Source organism: Oncorhynchus kisutch, linkage group LG7 (genome assembly GCF_002021735.2).
Source record: "Oncorhynchus kisutch isolate 150728-3 linkage group LG7, Okis_V2, whole genome shotgun sequence".
NCBI lineage: Eukaryota > Metazoa > Chordata > Actinopteri > Salmoniformes > Salmonidae > Oncorhynchus > Oncorhynchus kisutch.
In genome coordinates, this window is record NC_034180.2 from 34,948,514 (window position 1) to 34,968,596 (window position 20,083).

The 20,083-nt window shown below is 45.0% G+C and overlaps 1 protein-coding gene across 1 annotated transcript in view; it reads right to left on the reverse strand.

The window, feature by feature from the left end:
* LOC109893760 (cysteine-rich motor neuron 1 protein) overlaps positions 1 to 19,712 on the reverse strand; it is a 46,809-nt gene extending 27,097 nt beyond the window's left edge. The window contains exons 1-4 of the mRNA XM_031829004.1: positions 18,936 to 19,712; positions 14,210 to 14,371; positions 13,817 to 13,990; positions 4,749 to 4,991 (exon numbers count right to left, since the gene is read on the reverse strand). Of these exons, the coding sequence (XP_031684864.1) occupies positions 4,749 to 4,991; positions 13,817 to 13,990; positions 14,210 to 14,371; positions 18,936 to 19,224 (868 nt within the window). The 5' untranslated portion in view covers positions 19,225 to 19,712. The remainder of the gene's footprint in view (positions 1 to 4,748; positions 4,992 to 13,816; positions 13,991 to 14,209; positions 14,372 to 18,935) is intronic.
* Positions 19,713 to 20,083: the final 371 nt, after the last annotated feature.

The following is a 20,083-nucleotide window of genomic DNA, read 5'->3' on the forward strand; positions in this document are numbered from 1 at the left end:
CATGGAGGAGAAGGATGGGTAAATAACTGCCCAGATGCTAACAGATGTAGCTAGCCCCACTAAGGTTTCCATCTGTATACCATACCCTGGTAGAGCACTGCTCTGACCCCTGGACCAGCCCTGCACTTTAATACAAAGCAGGTGGGCCAACTGAGTTGAAAGTAAAGCAGGGATTCTCTGCCTGCCTGCCTGCCTGCCTGCCTGCCTGCCTGCCTGCCTGCCTGCCTGCCTGCGAGAAAATACAATAAGCACTTTGCCAGACAGAAATGTAAATGCATGGAAAAAATAGGAAGTCAAAAGGCAGGATGTTCACGTGATTTCCACAGTATTTGTTCATGGTAATCCCTAAAACAAACTGGAGGCTGGAACACTAAATTCCATTCATGCTTTTATCCGACTGGACGAAAAATTTAAAAAAATATCAGACTGAATTCACTTCTAAAACCAAAGTTGCGCCCCTGCATGAAACCCTGACTTTGGCCCACCCTAAAACATTCATTACATTCAACATGGTGTGACCGTCTCTTCCAGCAAACAAAAATGTAAAACCAAATTATAAACAAAAAATCTGAGGGAATTTTCTCAATGGAGCAGAAAGGTCTCAGCATATTAATTCTGGTGAATCCAATTTCCTCCCATATAATGCACATCAAGACTTCTAACCATGCATTCTTGATTAAAATTGCTAGACACTTCGTGTGGTTGTAGAGCTTGATTCAAGTTCACAGCTTTAATGTTCTTGGAAAGCAAGTACCATACTAGTCTACATCAAGTTGTGGTTAAACCTAAATGCTACATGCGATGAAGTCCATACTGTTTGCTCGTCGAAGGGCTGATAAACAGTAGGCTGCTGTTAACATGGTCGTTTGGAACCATCTGTAATATCAGATGACATCAGGTCAGGAAGGCCATGCCAGCTCCTGCCCAGCCACCCAGACCCATTCTTCAGCCAGAGCTAGAAACGTCTTGTCAAACATGGCCAAAACACACAGGTCAGACCCATTGTCATAGTACTCTGTACACTGACCCTGACCAAATACCCACCAAAAGCCAACCTCAGGTCTGTAAAAACATTTGTTCAATGCCTTAGGTCACTGAAAGTTGGGTACTATTATGTGTTCCATTGCAAAATACTCTAGGAATCCCAAACTTTGTGACTAATGAATCGGATTATAATTTGTTTTGTGGATGGGCTTTAGTGTTTGTGAGTGACCCAACCATTAGCGAACAGTCATTCATTTTGAGCCCCACCTGTTTAGCAAAAAATAACAAAACAAAAAACAATTGTTTTGTTGTTGTTGCCTGTTTTGTATGTTATTTTGGCATTAATACATGCCACATATCAGTTTGCAAACCATGTAAAAATAAATAATTGAGTTAATAAAGCCACATAAAAAAACATTTCATCCTAGCTCAGTGCTTTCTGAGGTGGTGGGGCAGCCAGCGGAAAATACAGAACATAGATGGTAATGTTCTCTAGTTGCATCATGATTGGCTCAGTGTTCTGTCACTCATGGGGACACTACGTCACCACAAAATCTACTGGGTAGAGACCGAAAATTTAAGCCCCTTGGGTGCTGCCATAGAGTTACATTAGAAGTGCTATTCCAAGAAGGCTTAAGGTCATTGGCCACAGGTAAAATGACATCAAATCACGTTATATCTACCATAGCTTTGATTGGACTGATCATGTCAACATCATACTTTCAAAATCAAGCCAGACAAGCAGTCATCGTAAAGAATCAAGTTGACAATCTACTGGAAAATCATTTTCAAGCCTTGTCATATGAAGAGAAATTATAGACAAAATATATCGGTGCTCATCGGCCATTGGACATAACCATTACACAACAAGTTGAAAATTGCAAATTGGCTAACTGCAAGCATTGCAAAGCAATCACTAGCCTGATATTCAGTGGAGTGGGTGTGTGGTCCACGTCTGGGTTTAAGGGTCTCTTTTCCAAGCTTAAAAGGATAAACATTCACATGCAACACCAAAGGTTGAATACATTGGGCATGCTATCAATCCAGCATGACTTCTGCCATGTTCAAAACCAGTGGGAACTGTGAAAAAAACGAGCTCAGACTGGGAAGATACGTTTTGAATGGTCATCCAACTCAGAATTCCACGGCGGGATCTCTGGCCTCTTTTTAGAGCTCTGACCTGAAGATCATTGACGTCCTGATTCAACCTTGTTTTTTCAGAGTTCCCAGTTGTCTTGAAAGCACCATAAATCCAGAGAATGTCAGACTTTGATGACAAAGTTTGATGACAAAATTTGCCCACAAGAAAGACCGCCGCACCACCGTACTGTTCAAGTGAAGACAGCACAACAAGGTGATTCCAAAAATGTATTTTATGCTACTGAATAAATTATGTAATATGCCAGGGAGATATGTATACTGTAGCTAAGAAATTCATTCTAAGTGTATGTTGTGTAGTAAGATGTTAGTAGGCCATGTGCCTCACTCTAATACTTTGGTCTCTTTCTCCCTGACAACTTCTCATACTGTACTAACTTGGTGGTGTACATGTAGCCTACAGCCTGTGTTAGAGAAATGTCATCCATGATTATTGTAAAAGCTTTCATTGTCTGCTTCTATGCCCCATTTATTTATCCTATGGTTCTGACTTGGTGTACAAGGAGATTTTTTAAATATATTTTTTAATTTAACCTTTTTTTAACCAGGTAGGCAAGTTGAGAACAAGTTCTCATTTACAATTGCGACCTGGCCAAGATAAAGCAAAGCAGTTCGACACATACAACAACACAGAGTTACACATGGAGTAAAACAAACATACAGTCAGTATTCTGCCCTTGAGTTGTAATACAGTAGAAAAAATAAGTCTATATACAATGTGAGCAAATGAGGTAAGATAAGGGAGGTAAAGGCAAAAAAAAGGCCATGGTGGCAAAGTAAATACAATATAGCAAGTAAAACACTGGAATGGTAGATTTGCAGTGGAAGAATGTGCAAGGTAGAGATAGAAATAATGGGGTGCAAAGGAGCATAAATAAATAAATACAGTAGGGGGAGAGGTGGTTGTTTGGGCTAAATTATAGATGGGCTATGCACAGGTGCAGTAATCTGTGAGCTGCTCTGAGCTGGTGCTTAAAGCTAGTGAGGGAGAGAAGTGTTTCCAGTTTCAGAGATTTTTGTAGTTCGTTCCAGTCATTGGCAGCAGAGAACTGGAAGGAGAGGCGGCCAAAGGAAGAATTGGTTTTGGGGGTGACAAGAGAGATATACCTGTTGGAGCGCATGCTACAGGTGGGTGCTGCTATGGTGACCAGCAGGGTCTTGTAGATGACCTGGAGCCAGTGGGTTTGGTGACGAGTATGAAGCGAGGGCCAGCCAACTAGAGCGTACAGGTCGCAGTGGTGGGTAGTATATGGGGCTTTGGTGACAAAACGGATGGTACTGTGAATGACTGCATCCAATTTTTTGAGTAGGGTATTGAATACTGTATAATAGTAGGGTATAAGAATACTGTAAGAATGGCCCATGTTCTGAATTCTGTCGCTGTACATTTCAAAAGTGCTGAACAAATAGTTATATTGACTACGTACGTCTTAGCTCAAGCATTAATGTCTTAATCGAAATTACAGATTGCCTCTCATCCGCTCATCATTCCCTTAAGCCATAGTTTGTACATCTCAATTGTCAGTAGAAATCATATTTGTTTAAGCAAGTCAGCCATATCATCTTTTTTGTAAAGGCATTAAGTGAGGCTGAATGAAGTGTTTCGCTACCAAACAAGGCTCCGTTGATAATCAGGTGTGGCAGTGGTAAGGATTCACTCCATGATGCTGAAAAGAAAGCTCTGCTTTTGGGACAGCTTTATATAGGCCCTAATAGTTTGTGGGAACCGTTTGTCACCGTTATAGTGCAATTAATGTATTGTTTAGTGCTGTGTTGTGAGGTGGCTTTGCTGGCATGCATATTTGAATTTGCCCCACCAATATTTACATGCTAAAGTCACCACTGCACCCAACACATATCCCCAAAGACCTTCTGGGGAGGTCTTGGGGGATACTAAGGGGGTATGTGCCATATCTTCATCCTCAGTCCCTCTCTGTGTGATTTCTAATGTGGACGCAGTCATGCAGAGCTAACTGCCAGTAGGGGAGGCACAAAAGGCGTCCAGTTCAGACCCAAAGAGCAGCAGACACTTGTTATCAAAACACTGATTCCCTAGCCTCTGCAGCCGCCATTCAGCTCCTGCCGGCCTGCCTGACTCGACTACACTCCCCCTGGAAGACTGGAGCACATAAAAAGCATTCCCATTAACTCACTCTCTCTCTCTCTCTCTCTCTCTCTCTCTCTCTCTCTCTCTCTCTCTCTCTCTCTCTCTCTCTCTCTCTCTCTCTCTCTCTCTCTCTCTCTCTCTCTCTCTCTCTCTCTCTCTCTCTCTCTCTCTCTCTCTCTCTCTCTCTCTCTCTCTCTCTCTCTCTCTCTCTCTCTCTCTCTCTCTCTCTCTCTCTCTCTCTCTCTCTCTCTCTCTCTCTCAGAGAGAGAGAGAGAGAGACGCACACACACACACAGAGGGTGAGAACACCAGTTGTGAGCACGCTTCATGAGATCCATTATGTTTAATATGCTTTGTGGCGTTGAGATTATTTGCGGCTACACCCCATAAAAATGTATTTGGACAACAAATGACTCTCCTTTTCATCACAGAACTTAAATTTCACACCAGCACCACTTCTCTCATCAAATTCATGGCTTGCTATGGTTATATATGTTACCTTTCTGGCACTCGAACATGTCACAGCAGTCTCCTGGCTTGCCGGTGGCCTGACTGAGTGGTACAGTCTTCTGGCCGGAGGGGCACTGGGGCTTGTGGCACGCGCGGAGGTCACAGGTGCACTGGGGGGGCACAGTGGGGCAGCAGCCAGCAGGGGGAGTGTAGCTCTTGGTCAGAACCGAGCCCTCGGGACAGGAAGGTACCGGCAGAGCAGGACATGTGGTCGCGGCACACTTCAGCTCCTCTGAAACACACACACACACACACACACACACACAGAGTCAGTCACATACAATAACAAGCCTCTGTAAGGCATTCTGTAGCACCACCTTCAACCCAGCTCCAGGCTACAACAGTGCCCACACTGTTTGCTAGGTGGCAGGGGAAAAGGGGAGTGGGAAAAGGGGAGTGGGGCTCCCTGGCCTGCATACAGTGTTAGTGGAACAGTGTTGCTCATGTTGCAGTCATCAGATCCCCTTCACTCCGTGACAGCTTTACAGCATCCTGTTAGGACGGAGAGTGAGAGCTATGCTCGTCTCTAGACACGACAAACATCTCAGCACATCCTGTCTAAGACCTTTCCTGATCCCTGCCTGCCCACCCACTGGATCCAGCTCTCAATCCAAATAGGCTCTCCATCTCACCAGCCATTAATACAAGGCCATGTTTTACTCAGACTTTTAGATTTTGTGTCATTGGCCTACACACAATACCCCATAATGTCAAAATTGAATAATGTTTTTTGAAATTTGTACAAATTCATTCAAAATGAAAAGCTGAAATGTCTCGAGTCAATAAGTATTCAACCTCTTTGTTATGGCAAGCCTAAATAAGCTCAGGAGTAAAAATGATCTTGACAAGTCACATAATAAGTTGCATGGACTCACTCTGTGTGCAATAATAGTGTTTAACATAATTTTTTTAATGACTACTTTGTCTCTGTTTCCCACACATACAGATAATTGTAAGGTCCCTCAGTCAAACAGTGAATTTCAGGGCCTCCCGGGTGACGCAGTGGTTAAGGGCGCTATAGTGCAGCGTCAGCTGTGCCATTAGAGACTCTGGGATCGCGCCCAGGCTCTGTCGTAACCGGGAGGTTCGTGGGGCGACGCACAATTGGCCTATCGTCGCCCGGGTTAGGGAGGGGTTGGCCGGTAGGGATGTCCTTGTCTCATCGCGCACCAGCGACTCCTGTGGGGGGCCGGGCGCAGTGTGCGCTAACCAAGGTTGCCAGGTGCATGGTGTTTCCTCCGACACATTGGTGCGGCGGGCTTCCGGGTTGGATGCGCGCTGTCTTAAGAAGCAGTGCGGCTTGGTTGGGTTGTGTATCGGAGGACACATGACTTTCAACCTTTGTCTCTCCCGAGCCCGTACGGGAGTTGTAGCAATGAGACAAGATAGTAGCTACTAAAACAATTGGATACCATGAAATTGGGGAGAAAACAGGGTAAAAAAAAGAAATTCTAACACAAATTCAACCACAAAGACCAGGGAGGTTTTCCAATACCTTGCCAACATGGGTAAAACAACTATTAATTACACTTTTGATGGTGTATCAATACACCCAGTCACTACAAATATACAGTGCCTTGCGAAAGTATTCGGCTCCCTTGAACTTTGCGACCTTTTGCCACATTTTAGGCTTCAAACATAAAGATATAAAACTGTATTTTTTGTGAAGAATCAACAACAAGTGGGACACAGTCATGAAGTGGAACGACATTTATTGGATATTTCAAACTTTTTTAACAAATCAAAAACTGAAAAATAATAGTACATTTTTTAAAATTAAATTCTAGTAATGAATACAAAGTGTTATGTTTGGGTAAAATCCAATACAACACATTACTGAGTAAGACTCTCCATATTTTCAAGCACAGTGGTGGCTGCATCATGTTATGGGTATGCGTGTAATCGTTAAGGACTGGGGAGTTTTTCATGATAAAAAAGAAATGCAATGAAGCTTAGCACAGGCAAAATCCTAGAGAAAACCCTGGTTCAGTCTGCTTTCCACCAGACACTGGTAGATTAATTCACTTTTCAACAGGACAATAACCTAAAGCAGATGGTTTTTTAATCGATTTTGAATTCAGGCTGTAACACAACAAAATGTGAAATAAGTCAATGGGTATGAATACACTCTGAAGGCACTGTAATTGTCGATGGCTAAATAATTTCACAGATCTCCTGTTTGTAGGATACCGGGTTAGACCTGTGGCTGTTACGAAGGACTGGGAGAGAGTGTGAGGAAGGGAGGAATAAAGCACTGTATGATTGATGACAGTGGAGAAAATTGGTAATTACGTTTCTACTTAATGTCTTCCCTTGGGCCTTTAGGAAAGGAAATGCCATGAAGCTAATAAATAAGTAATTGCCTCATAAGAGAGAGAAATGTAATGGCTATGATTGCGTATGGGAAGAATACTTTACAATCTTTGCATGCGTTATGGTTTTGGTGGAAAGAGAATGAAATAGAATGAAATTGTGTAACAAGGCTTGGGGTTTGTGGCTCTTTCAGAAGCTAGTTTGTTGATGTCCTTCCCAGACTTTTGGCGTTCCCTGGTGCAACACAACTCTAGCAGAGGATGTGTCTCATCCCTGACATTTGAGGGCCTGAAAGAGGATCCCTGAGGCTGTTCCTACCAGATGGGAAACTGAAATGGCAAACAGAGGGACTGGAGCCCAGGTTCTGCTCCACAGACAGACAGTTCAACTCCACATACAGCGATGATTGCAGTATTACTTTCAATAGTCAAACCCTCAAGGGTTGAACACATCGGTGCGACCCAATGCTCACCCGGCATGTTAATCTTCCATCTATGCAGTCGTTTGAAGTTTGCCTGAACCGTAAAAGTTAAGTTGTGACTTGAGCAGGAGAGTCATATTTGGGGGAGATATCTGACAGATGAAATTGAGGATGAAGGAAGTGTTGGAGTTTTTCTTCCCTGAATAAATAGTGCATGGGCATGAGGTATCTGCACTGTACTGTTTGCTCTAGGAACCTGTGAACAGTCGGGGCAGGCACAAAGCTTGTATTGATCAACTCTGTTACTGAATAGTGTCAGAGAGAAGGGGGGAAATTCCCCTGAATTAGACCCATTTAACGTTGTTTGTCCTAATTCCTGCATTTGAGTTAAATAAACTTCAGTTACAGGCTGATGTCAGAGGTTTTATATCAAATAGCAGTAACACAGAGCGTGCTGCTGTCTAACAGAGTGATGTGGCCATAAATAAAATGTTGTGCAACGTTTGCATTGAATAAGACTTTCTGTGTGCCCCAGTCAAAGAAAACAGATTGCTTACTCATGTCTAACAATGGGGGGACTGGAGTACGCTGGGAAAAACCAGCTGCCAGACACTCTATTGTCATTCAAATGAATGATATTGTAGCCATTTCTGAACATAATAGGGCAGACACAGAGCATGGAAACAGTATGGTAAACTCAGAGGATGGATTTCAGCACATTCTGTTTGTGTTCCATCTCGAAGCACCAATGGGGTAATTAGCTAGTCAGTGGTCACAAAAGCAATCTCTGTATTACAATGGTGGCTATTCTCCAGCTTACGCAAACAAGAACACAAAGACCTAATTTGGCATGCTTAATAAATTCAGTTTGTAGAATGGTCAAAACGTTCTCTTGTTGTGGTGGTGAGATAGTATGGAAAACCTAGCCACTCCTTAGGGAAAGCCTTAATACGCACACAAACACGTACACATGCGCACACACACCCACACGCACCCTGAAGTTGGGCTTGAGGTAGGATTTAGAAATTGGTTTATTACCACAGAATGGGCTATTGTAAACAATGCATATTTCTGGCATCTCCGAGAAGCCCATTCGGGAAAGGAAAACACCTCTATGTAAATGAGCTTTTTTTCTACACAGAGCACAAGGAGCACAGTATTCATCTGACTGAAGCAGCTCTGGTAGGCAGAGGAGGCTGTGTTGACAGCCTGAGTTTACTCATGGAACAAGTGCACAATGTGACTTTTGTTCAGTGACTGACTTTGGAAGCAAGTCAGTGGAGAACAAAGCTGTCTTAGTACAGCGGCCCTCCATGGGCCTCTGGTACATCCTCTGGTTTTATACAGTTTGTCCGCAAAGGGACCCATCAGGCTCATCTCTCACGTAAGCTGTGGAGGACTGGCCGCTTGCCCACTGGTGGTTGAGGCTACAAATGTCTGTATTGTTCTCTATTTTAAAGAACTAAGTCTGGGAGGTGGTTCAGGGCAAAAGGCACAGGGTCACAGGAGAGGGAAACATAGACGTGTGATCATCACACTCTGGTTAGGGCAGTGTGTCAGGAGAGAGAGCTGCAGCAGCTCACAGTCCACACACACACGCACACACGCACACACGCACACACACACACTTCACAGCTCCTCGCTCTCTCACGCTCAGGCTAAATATTTGAGGATGAAAAACGTGATCCTGGTATCCCAGGATCACGGGTCGAGTGTTCTCTGCTCAGAGTAGCTCAACACAGCCTTCTTCGTATTGTCAGATGAGATTGGGCCAGGGAGAGTGAAAGTAGAGGCTGAGCTTTTATCATGCTGAATGGGCTGAACAATGTTGCAGAGAATACTTTTCTATGGACAATTGTCTACTACAGAGCTGGCACAAAATGCATGGGAGTGAAAGGATGGCACAAGTATGGTCCAAGTTGAATAGAACAGTAACAAATTGGCCATGAGGGAACCTTCAAAATGAGTTAAAGGTCTCTGGATCTGCCTTAGAAGAAACTGAACATAAAATATGAATTGGGCTGTACACATAAAAGTCAGTCCAGGGGAGTATGGGGCTACGCTCTGCAGCTGCCCAGTCAGTCCAGGGGAGTACGGGGGCTACGCTCTGCAGCTGCCCAGTCAGTCCAGGGGAGTATGGGGCTTCGCTCTGCAGCTGCCCAGTCAGTCCAGGGGAGTACGGGGCTACGTTCTGCAGCTGCCCAGTCAGTCCAGGGGAGTACAGGTATACATTCTGCAGCTGCCCAGTCAGTCCAGGGGAGTACGGGGATACGCTCTGCAGCTGCCCAGTCAGTCCAGGGGAGTACGGGGCTACGCTCTGCAGCTGCCCAGTCAGTCCAGGGGAGTATGGGCTACGCTCTGCAACTGCCCAGTCAGTCCAGGGGAGTACGGTGCTACGCTCTGCAGCTGCCCAGTCAGTCCACGGGAGTACGGTGCTACGCTCTGCAGCTGCCCAGTCAGTCCAGGGGAGTACGGTGCTACGCTCTGCAGCTGGGGCTTGGGTTGGGGCAGGGCTTGGGAAAAGTTGTGGTGCCTGGTAAGCAGAGCTATCAGCTGGGTGACTGGGAGCAGTGAGAGGACAACAGGCTGAGACAGCGATCCCACTTTGCCTAGAGCTATCAGCTGGGTGACTGGGAGCAGTGAGAGGACAACAGGCTGAGACAGCGATCCCACTTTGCCTAGCGGGAAGTTCTTTGTCTGAGCCAACAGATAAACTGTGTTTTGTTTCCCCTCTGAAATCACTGCCAAGAGACACAGACACACACACACACACACAGGAACATGAGCAGGCTCGCTGGGCATGACAGAGGCCATAGCCTCTGCAGATGACACACAAACACAGAGACGTCTAGCACCCCTGCCAGCTACTGGCGGTCTGGACTGGCGAGTAATAGTGATGCCACAAAGAGGCTGCAGCCAAGCAGAACTAATGATGCTTTCAGGGGAAGGAGACGGGCGGGAGGGAGTGTGGTACTACTGGTGGGCCAACTCTGTGGTGGCGAGGTCTGTTTGCACCATGGCATCATGGTGGGCACGGCTCCAGTGTCTGACCCACCTCAACTCCATTTCCTCCCTTGTAATGTTCTTTTAAAAAGTATACACTTATACTAAACATTAATACTGCCCCATTTCACCCATATTAACCTTCTGAGGTTAGCCATGAGGACCAGTCACATGTTGGGAGTTTAAAGTACATCGATGTAATATGACATACAATAGCTGTGTAACAACCCACAGGCTTAAATCTGCATTCTGTTTTCCCAGAGCCGCTCTCCGCAGGGCCATTACAACATCAGGTCATATCAGCAACATCAATCAAAGTATTACAGAACAAGCTCCTCTTCTGAAGGCCACATGGGGAAACTCCTTGTGCACAGCAGCTCAAAGGCGTATAATTCATCAAAGCCATAAATGTACACACAGGGCCGGAGAACTAAATACAGGCCCCAGACCATTTCCTGCACTTGACACAAATAACTTGTCAAAATGGCTTCCCCTAGCTGGCTCCCTGGCCTGACCTCTTCCTCCTCTTCCACTAATTTGATCAATCCTCAGAGATTCAGTCTAATACTTCCTCATCAGCAACACAGTGTGCCTGTGTTCATGTCACCTCCCAGCACCCAACATGACATTGACCCCTGTCTGAAGTCCAACGATGTGCGTCAGCATACTGACAGTACATATATAGAGAGCCCTTAGCGATACTAAGAGATGGCTGTTGGTGATCAGGCGCTGCAGACAGTGAAGCTACAAACGAGGTTTGTGCCCCAAGTCTTCGAACAAACAGTAAACAGGAACACAAGCCAGGACAGTTGGCTGGCCTCAGAAGGCTACTCTACTCTCTGAGTCAGAGCGAGGATTAAGAGCCAGTCCCAAACCACTACCATGTGTGAATGAATGTACAAGCCCCAAGCAGAGGCAGAGGATGTTATGTTCAAATGGATGGCTGAAAAAGTGCTTCAAGTACTGGCAACAAGGTCCGCTTTCATCTTCAACTGCATGTGAAGATTGGAATCACTGTAACTCTCATGCAGTGAAAGCAGAGCTTTCAGTATGTTTAGACATCACAAGCTAAGGGACACATTGACCCAGACCTAAATCAGACCTTGATCAGATGGGTAGCTCCATGACCTCTCAGGAGCACTGCACTCAGGGTTACTCATCATAACGGAAGCACTGACGACAGACAGCAAGATCTCCGCCAAGCCAGTCAGACAAAACAAGTTCATTATCACTGCCCTGAACACACACACACCCTCCTTACTTAATACATGGCCATTTGAAGGGTGTGTGGAGAAGCGACAACACATGAGCTGCAGAGAAATGTTGTTTACTGTTTTCAGTGTTGTGATTTCACGCTGTGGTCCTCTCTTGGCTGCTCTAGACAACTGGAAGTTGAGAAATGCAGCAGAGGACTTGTATATTATTCATAGGGACACAGGAGAGGGCAATGACACTGTCTCTCAATAATACAGTATGTGTACTTTTCCACACTGCTAGAGGAATGTACAGAACAAACAGCTCAGTACAAGTATCCAAATACACAGCCAAGGGACTGTACATGCTCTGTAACAACCCTGTTTGTTTGTAGATCTTGTTTGCAGATCATATAACTGAAGATTACACATTTTGTGGTCCTCTCTAGCTCAGTTGGTAGAGCATGGTTCTTGTAATGTTAGGACGGTGGGTTTGATTCCCGGGACCACTCATATGTAAAAGAATAAAAAAATAATCATGCATGACTGTAAGTCGCTTTGGATAAAACGTCTGCTAAATGGCACATCCTACAATACTATCAGACCTTTCATTATCAGGAATGGTACACATTTCCCAACTGAACTATCAAAGAAAAAAAGGGATGAAAGCACAAACAAAGCTAAAACAAATGTCTTAGTTGTGGATCGAGTCACTTGTCTTGAATTGGGCCTCCTAAACTCAACAAATGTTCTTAGTAAACTGACGTGAGTCTAGCTTTTTGGCACAACATGGCTACACAGTATTATGAAGCGGATGATGAGATCTTCCCACTAACACAGCAGGAGAGAATCTGTGAGTTCACTCACTGGCACTTTCTCAGTGAGACCAATGTTCTTTATACATACAGAGAGCTGCCATGTTGGTTTTATGCATCTCTCACACAGTTCTGTCAAAGGGGTGAAATAGAACCCACCTCAATAACAATTCTTACTTAGAAGTGCCAGTCAGAGAGGCAGCTACATGGGTACTTACCCTTAGTGTGTGTGTAAAGAAATAAAACAACAGTAAATAGACATTTGAAAATAAGAGTAGCAAGGCTATATACAGACACCGGTTAGTCAGGCTGATTGAGGTAGTATGTACATGTAGATATGGTCAAAGTGATTATACATATATGATGAACAGAGAGTAGCAGAAGCATAAAAAGAGGGGATGGTGGGTGGTGGGACACAATGCAGATTAGCCAATGTGCGGGAGCACTGGTTGGTCGGGCCAATTGAGGTAGTATGTACATGAATGTATAGTTATAGTGACTCTCGGTGTTGACATGGAAAGGACTTTGGAATAGACTGACTGATTGTCTACTACACCTCTGTGATTTTTCACAGGTTGTGCTGACTCGCTGTACTGTAAGGGTCTAGGTTGAAGAGAAGGTTAAGACAATGTAATCATTCCATGCAGAAGTGTTAGAAAATAAACAAATTCATTGGACCAGTGCTAGACTGGAAGTGAATGTTAGCAGTACAGAAAGTTTTCCATCAAAGTGGAGAATAAACACCATCGTAATGAATTTCAGCTAACTACTCAGCAAACACACATCATAACTGTTTTACTGTAAATCTACTTATTGAAACGTTTTTCAGATGATCTACAGACACTTTGTTACTTGATTTCCCGACCACTGGTCACATTATCAATGCTAATCCTGTATAATCAGCAACAGTGCTGGCACAGTGAATGTGCTTATTTTTGAATGCTCAGCATGGAATTATTACTTTGTCTTAAACTGTATTTTTTCAACCTAGACATGAGTCAGGTATAACTCAAGCTATATATTTGATATATTTGATTTGATTATAGATTTGATATATTAGGGTACATAGGGTACATATGCTTAATAAGCTGAGCTCAACTCAAATAGAGATAGTGTAAAAGACAGGGATTTTGTAGGATAAATAAGGTCAGCTCTGTTCTTGAATATGCATTTTCTGTATCACTGTATCAGCCACTGTATCAGCCACTGCATCAGCCACTGCATCAGCCACTGTATCAGCTACTGTATCAGCCACCTTTGTGGAACATGACTTGAGCAGTTGTTGGTTAGTTTTAGGTTAGTTCTAGGTTACCTGCGGCCTCCTGGCACTGGCTGTGGTTGATGTAGGAGGAGTGATAGTGGCAGCTCTGGGATTCACACACACAGCCCTGTGCTGTCAGGTTGCACCCAGAAAACATGCAGGCTGGGTCGGAGGGTCCCACAAACTTCTCCCTCTGCCTCTCCTGGTGCTCATGTCTATGGCCTTCTAAAAGAAAGAGAAGAGGGGACAGGACGTAGTCCGTCATCATGAGTCACTGACAATGGCACCACACAGATCCATGCTGGGGCCACCCTCAGACTGAGCCTGTGTCATCACTATGACATGTTAATAGCATTAGTCACCAGCGTCCAACATCTGGTATGGATTAGCAATGTTCAATGGATTGTATTTTTTGCTCCTGACGGCTATCTGTGGGAAACTCACCCGTCTTGCTGGCCCTCATGCAGGATTCCATGTCAGGGTAGCTGAAGGAGCCCAGGCAGGAGTGACGGGCGTCACACACACACATGGCCCCGGCCCTGTCACAGCCTGTCTGCAGGGGGCAGCGCTCATCCTCCAACCCAGCCTCCGGACTGTGAGGCAGAACTGTGGAAAGGAGGAGATGAGATATTAAAGGAAAAGAAAGAAGAGGGAGAGGGGAGGGGCTGGAGAGGGGGGGGGGATATGAGAGGAATGGGGGGAGAAGAGAAGCATCATCAAAGCGATCCAGAGCAGACATCTCTGTTCTGTTCCTGCCATGCATTACCTTGCTACTGCCATTTACCGTATGTATTCTACCCCTACCTCTGAGATACTGTAGCTAGCTCCTCCAGGCTGAGCTCAACACAAACAAACACATCTAATGACAATGGGGGGTGGAGGATGGAGGGAGACAGGGGACCCACCACGCCAGCTGCCTCTCTGCTCCTCAGGGATCCCGCAGGGTGGTCGTGTTCATAAACAGGCTCAAACAGAACACAACACACCGCTCCTCTCCTCTCCCTTCAACAGCTTGTCTTCCAGGCCTCAATCAACAGAGTAGTGATTACTGCTTATCAAAATACTCTGGCTTCTCTCACAGACACATTTAGAAGTATGAGTAGTAGTGTTCCCATCAGAATGTATTACAGGAGCTGGGCTAAATAAACTGGTAAAACACTATAGAGCGGTAATCGTTGAGTAAAGGTGTACTTCTTCTTTCCTCTCAGAAGGGGAAGCCTTGCTTTCATACTCTGCTAGGGGCCGGGAGACAATGATGATTAAAAATGATGGTATATGAATGGACATCTAGGCTGGCGATAATGAAAATACTTAAGAAAATGTATGTTGTTCATTTATTAATACCAAACAAAGGGAAAGCAGGGATGAACTTCTATTATCGTACAGCACATTCAGTCATTCCTTTCAGAAGTGGTGCTTGAGAAGTGCTCTGTATGTAGCCTATAATGGTCACCTATACAAACCCACATCTCTCTCTGGTGTGCTAATTCTGGAGACTCTATAAGTGATCTTGGGTGGCAGACAGTCATGGTCCCTGTGAGTTAAACCAGCCAGGACATTGGGTAGAGTAGAGGGGCAGGCAGGCTTTTCAAACGGAGCTCCCCTGCCACGCCAAAACTCTCCCTCTTATTTCCTGTTACTTTAAAATGATCCCCACCTCCACATTTGTTCCATCTCTGGGCCTTTCTGTGCCTGGGAGGGTATTTTTAAATAGCAGTCATTGAAGGTGGGTGTCTGAGTGTGTCTGTGGGGTGCTAAAGGGGGCCTCCAGGAGTAGGAGGCAGGAGGTAGACAAAGCAAAATGAGAGGTTAGGGGGGGTGAACCTCTAATTACTGTAGTTAATTAATGATTAGGTTGACCCTCTGGCTGTGATATGACCCCACTCAGCTGGCCTGGATCACTGCTGCGTCTCTCAGCCATGGAGACTGCTTGTCTTGGCATCCAGAGCTGCGTTGGGAAAGTTGACCTCTGAGGCTCTTTGGCTGATAGCAAGCTCAAAAGGAAGTCTTTGAAACATTAGATAATGCTGGAGGAAGAGGGAAGTGGACAGGATTAGAAGGAGTAGTGGACTGGACAGGACGCAGAGTCCAGTCTTTGCGCTTGAGGACAGACATTCTGTGAGGTGGTATTGTTAAGTGCTCTGGAGAGGGAAGAGGTGGCACTAACACAGTGAGACAGACAAAATAAAAACACCCTGGGCCAAACATCGATATCACTCAAGTGGTGAAAAACCCTTTGGGGATTCAATTAGTTACGTGTTTGGATTCACAGGCAACTTTCCCTAATCATAGCTGTCATAACAATACACAACCACTTTAACTGGCTGCACTTGACATACAGTATGCACATAGTATAAAAGTCCTCATAAGCATACACTTACTGGATATTTAGCATTCTGTTCAATATCATGTGCATCAGCTATTTTCTCACTGACTGTACACATGTTTGTCTACTACAGATCTCACCTGAAGACATGGTCTACCTTCTTCGACCTCCCTTCCATAGTGTGCGAATTACGGGGGGAACACAGAACCCCCAAATCAGACATGAGATCCCATAAATGTAATGAAAGTCCAACTTTGGGGGTAGGGGGTCTCTAATTGAACCATTCTCCTATTTAGAAAAATGTAATTGTGTACTGATACAGTGACAGTTGGTTCAGGTTCTTTCAATCGCATTCATCTCTCTTCTCCGCCTACTAGCGAACTTACAACATTGTTTCAACGGTGCCTTACAGTTTTCCGCACCGATGAGCTTGGGACAGACACAGCTGTATGTATGTCCCGTATTTCAGCCCCTTTCAGGTTTCCAGACTTTTCTTTTTACAAAAAAGGTCAATTTCTCAGCAAGACACATCGCTGAATTCAGGCTAAAATAGTATAGGCCTAATGTCAATTCGCAATCTGCCCTTCCATATTGACCACCCAGAACAACAAGGCTTAGAGCAGAGGAGCGGAGAGAGAAGCAGGGGTCAGAGACTGGAAACATTTACCCCCTACTCCTGATTGCGACCCTAATCACTTTAAGACCCTACCCCCCGGCTTGTGAGGGAAATCCCAGATCAGCCTGGCACTCGTGGCCTCTGCAAACACACAGGGAGGTGTTGATTTAGCCAACCCCACCGGGGGGCGGGCTCTGCATGTGCTGGGTCCCGCAGCCACGAGGACCAGAGGCACGACTCAATCATGGAAACCATTAACTTTTACATTAGACATTTTAGTAATTTAGCAGACCCTCTTAACCGGAAGAACTTACAATTAGTGCATTCATCATTTAGAGACGTTCAAAGCTGCTAATTTGACAGAGGGGGTAGCTATGGGTATGGAGGGGGATTAAGGCCTGCAGACAACAGTCACCCATGAAGCATTGTTACCCATCGCTCCACAAAAGCTGCGGCCCTTGCAGAGCAAAGGGAACTACTACTTCAAGGTCTCAGAGCGAGTGACGTCACCGATTGAAACGCTACCAGCGTGCACCACCGCTAACTAGCTAGCCATTTCACATCCGTTACACCAGCATAACCTGTAATCAGGGACACTGTCTCCTGGGACACCCTGGAGACCCAGGACCACTAGACCCCTCCAAGTGATGATGGAGGGCAGGATCATGAAGATCTGGCCCCAACGTGGGACTGTTTTTCCTCACCTCTGGTAATGTCAGTCCCATGCAATTGCTTTGTTTCAGCCTGGACAGAGTCCAGGTGAGGGACTGGCTGGTGCTTGATGTGATCCTGACCATGCCCCATGCCCAGCTCTCTCAGAGGGCAACTCCTGTTCTGCCTTTTAGAATGCTACATACACACGCGCGTACACACACAGACACAGGTCATGGATCGGTACCCTTGAAGCCCTAAAGGATTTAGAGAGCCATCCTCTGGAGTATAATTTTCCTGGGAGCCAGGGATATATTGTGTACAACAGCTTAATAAACTGTCAGAAAGGACTGGTATAGGACATGGATCTGATAGGAGGGAAGGCAGGGAGACCACAGTGGGATTCATGGTAAGGTCATTCAGATAAATCTGCCAATGAAAACCTGCTGGTGAGTCTTTTGCCATTTTGCCTTGACCCCAAGGAAGCCCTCAGAGGCACATCACAAGCCCATTGATTGTGCAACCACATAACTTTCTACAAGGACAGCTAACCTGTTTCAGGATCAAATGAAGACAGAGTAAAGTGTACACGCACAGATACACATTTCCCATTATTAGGCTGCCCATGCTTTTTACATCAGACAAATGAAAATAGTCATTAACTTTTAAGAGGTTCAAATTGGGCCCTGGCAGGGAAGCCTGAACTTAAGTAATACTGACGTGGAGGCATGGTGCAAAGGTTTGTTGCCAAACCTATTGTCATGCCTGCAAGGGAAGAAACCTGAGGTTTCAAGAGGGGAAATGAACAGTCTACCATGAGGTCCTCTGTTGGCAGTCAAGAGCTACTTAAACCTGTAGACCTGCTTCAACCAGTCCACAGAGCTTAGAGACAATGTCCAGCACAGTCAATGGAATCATGAACTAGCTGGCCACTGTGGTGTGCTCAAGCTAAATTAGAATAATCACTTACTATGGAGACTTTTCTGCCCAGAGCTGAGAGTGATGTTTAATGAATAACCGTGTTGCTGAAACCTCAATGTCAAAACCTCCCATTCTTCTATCAATTTAGTTTTTTTTCTTCCATTTTTAAATGTAACCTTTATTTAACTAGACAAGTCAGTTAAGAACAAATTCTTATTTACAATGACGGCCTACACCGACCAAACAAGGACGACGCTGGTCAAATTGTGCGCTGCCCTACGGGACTCCCAATCACCGCCGGTTGTGATACAGCCTGGATTCAATCAATGAGAAATAATTACCTAGAAGCCTGAGGGCAATTCCACAATAACAAAATTATGATGAGGCTCTGAATTTTCACTGTAAAATGTATGCCAAACAAAAACCATTGACAAAGAAGTTTAACAAACCATACACCTCTATGCACAATGTCTACTTGCTGAAAAATCTCTGCGTAATTCCGTTATCATGGAATTGTCCCTTTAGCCTACTATAGAATAAAGATGTTTGTGCCATTCCAGGTCATGCTTACATTTCAGAATGGGAAACAAGACCAACATTAAATTGAGCCTATTTTATTCATACGTGAAGTCTTATTTTAGACATAGGCTACCCACCTTTACAAACTCCTGTATCAGGGAGCGTTACAGCTCCCGTTTGGTTGACAGCCGCGCAGGTTAGTCCCAAGGCGCAGTAGCCCAGTGCCCAGTCCTGGCCGGCGCATGGCTCCCACTCCATCCGGGTACACTGATCGCAGCATCCGCAGGGGTCCCTGGCCAGAGTCCGACCGCTCTCGCAGGCTTTCGGGGGACACGTCCGGAGATCACATGGCGTACATTCATGAGACACCAACACACGCACCAGAATTGAAAATTTCAAGAACTCGACCAAACACTTCCTGAACATATTTCAAATATGATGATGAGCCCAAGATCGGTAGCCTATGCTAAAAATTTAGGTCTAAGCAAACAATTTCCTTCTGTCAAGTAAATCGCCAAATTAAATCCGCGAGGTCCGTTAGATGTAATTCCAGAAGTTATAACGTTACGGTTAAAATGGAATGAGAAAAATTGTTGGTGCCTGCGCTGTCAGTGCATTTACAATAGCCTAGGCAGCATGCTGCCCGAGAATAGGCTACCTCGGAAAGTGCACGGGAAAGTGCACGGATGCTCCTGGTTTGGTCTCTCCGGTAGGCTGGCTTGCCTTTTACTGGCAATGGGCTATCCTCAGAAAAACTGATTCAATGCCTACTGTAGGTAGGTGCACTTTCATTGTTGTTTCAAGTAAAATAATAGCTGCGTCCTACGACAACCACATAGTGTGAGTCTTCTGCGTTTGGAGAGGAGTGAGGATGCCCTAAAACCGAAACATCGGGATGCAATCTGAGACCCAAATTGACATTACAGGCATAGACATTAGCTGCACCCATTCCTCTTGAATGACATGTACGCCCAGCCTGGTGTACGCCATCCAATCACAAGTAGCGAACGGAGGGAGGATTTGAATTGAGATATCCTCTAATCGTTCCGCTGGTCCTCTCATTTTGTTGCGCAATAGGTAGCGTATTCGCAATAACCTTGAAATTCCGTTGAACGAAATGTTCTTTCCGCTTTTTCTTTTCATATACTTTTATTTCAACGACAAATTAATTGTAAAAAAAGTATCACATTTTCATTTGAGAAAAACATGCTATTTTCGATTTCAATTCAACTGTTGATTATGTTCGGCCTACATGCTCATTGTAACTGATTCTGAAATATCAAAT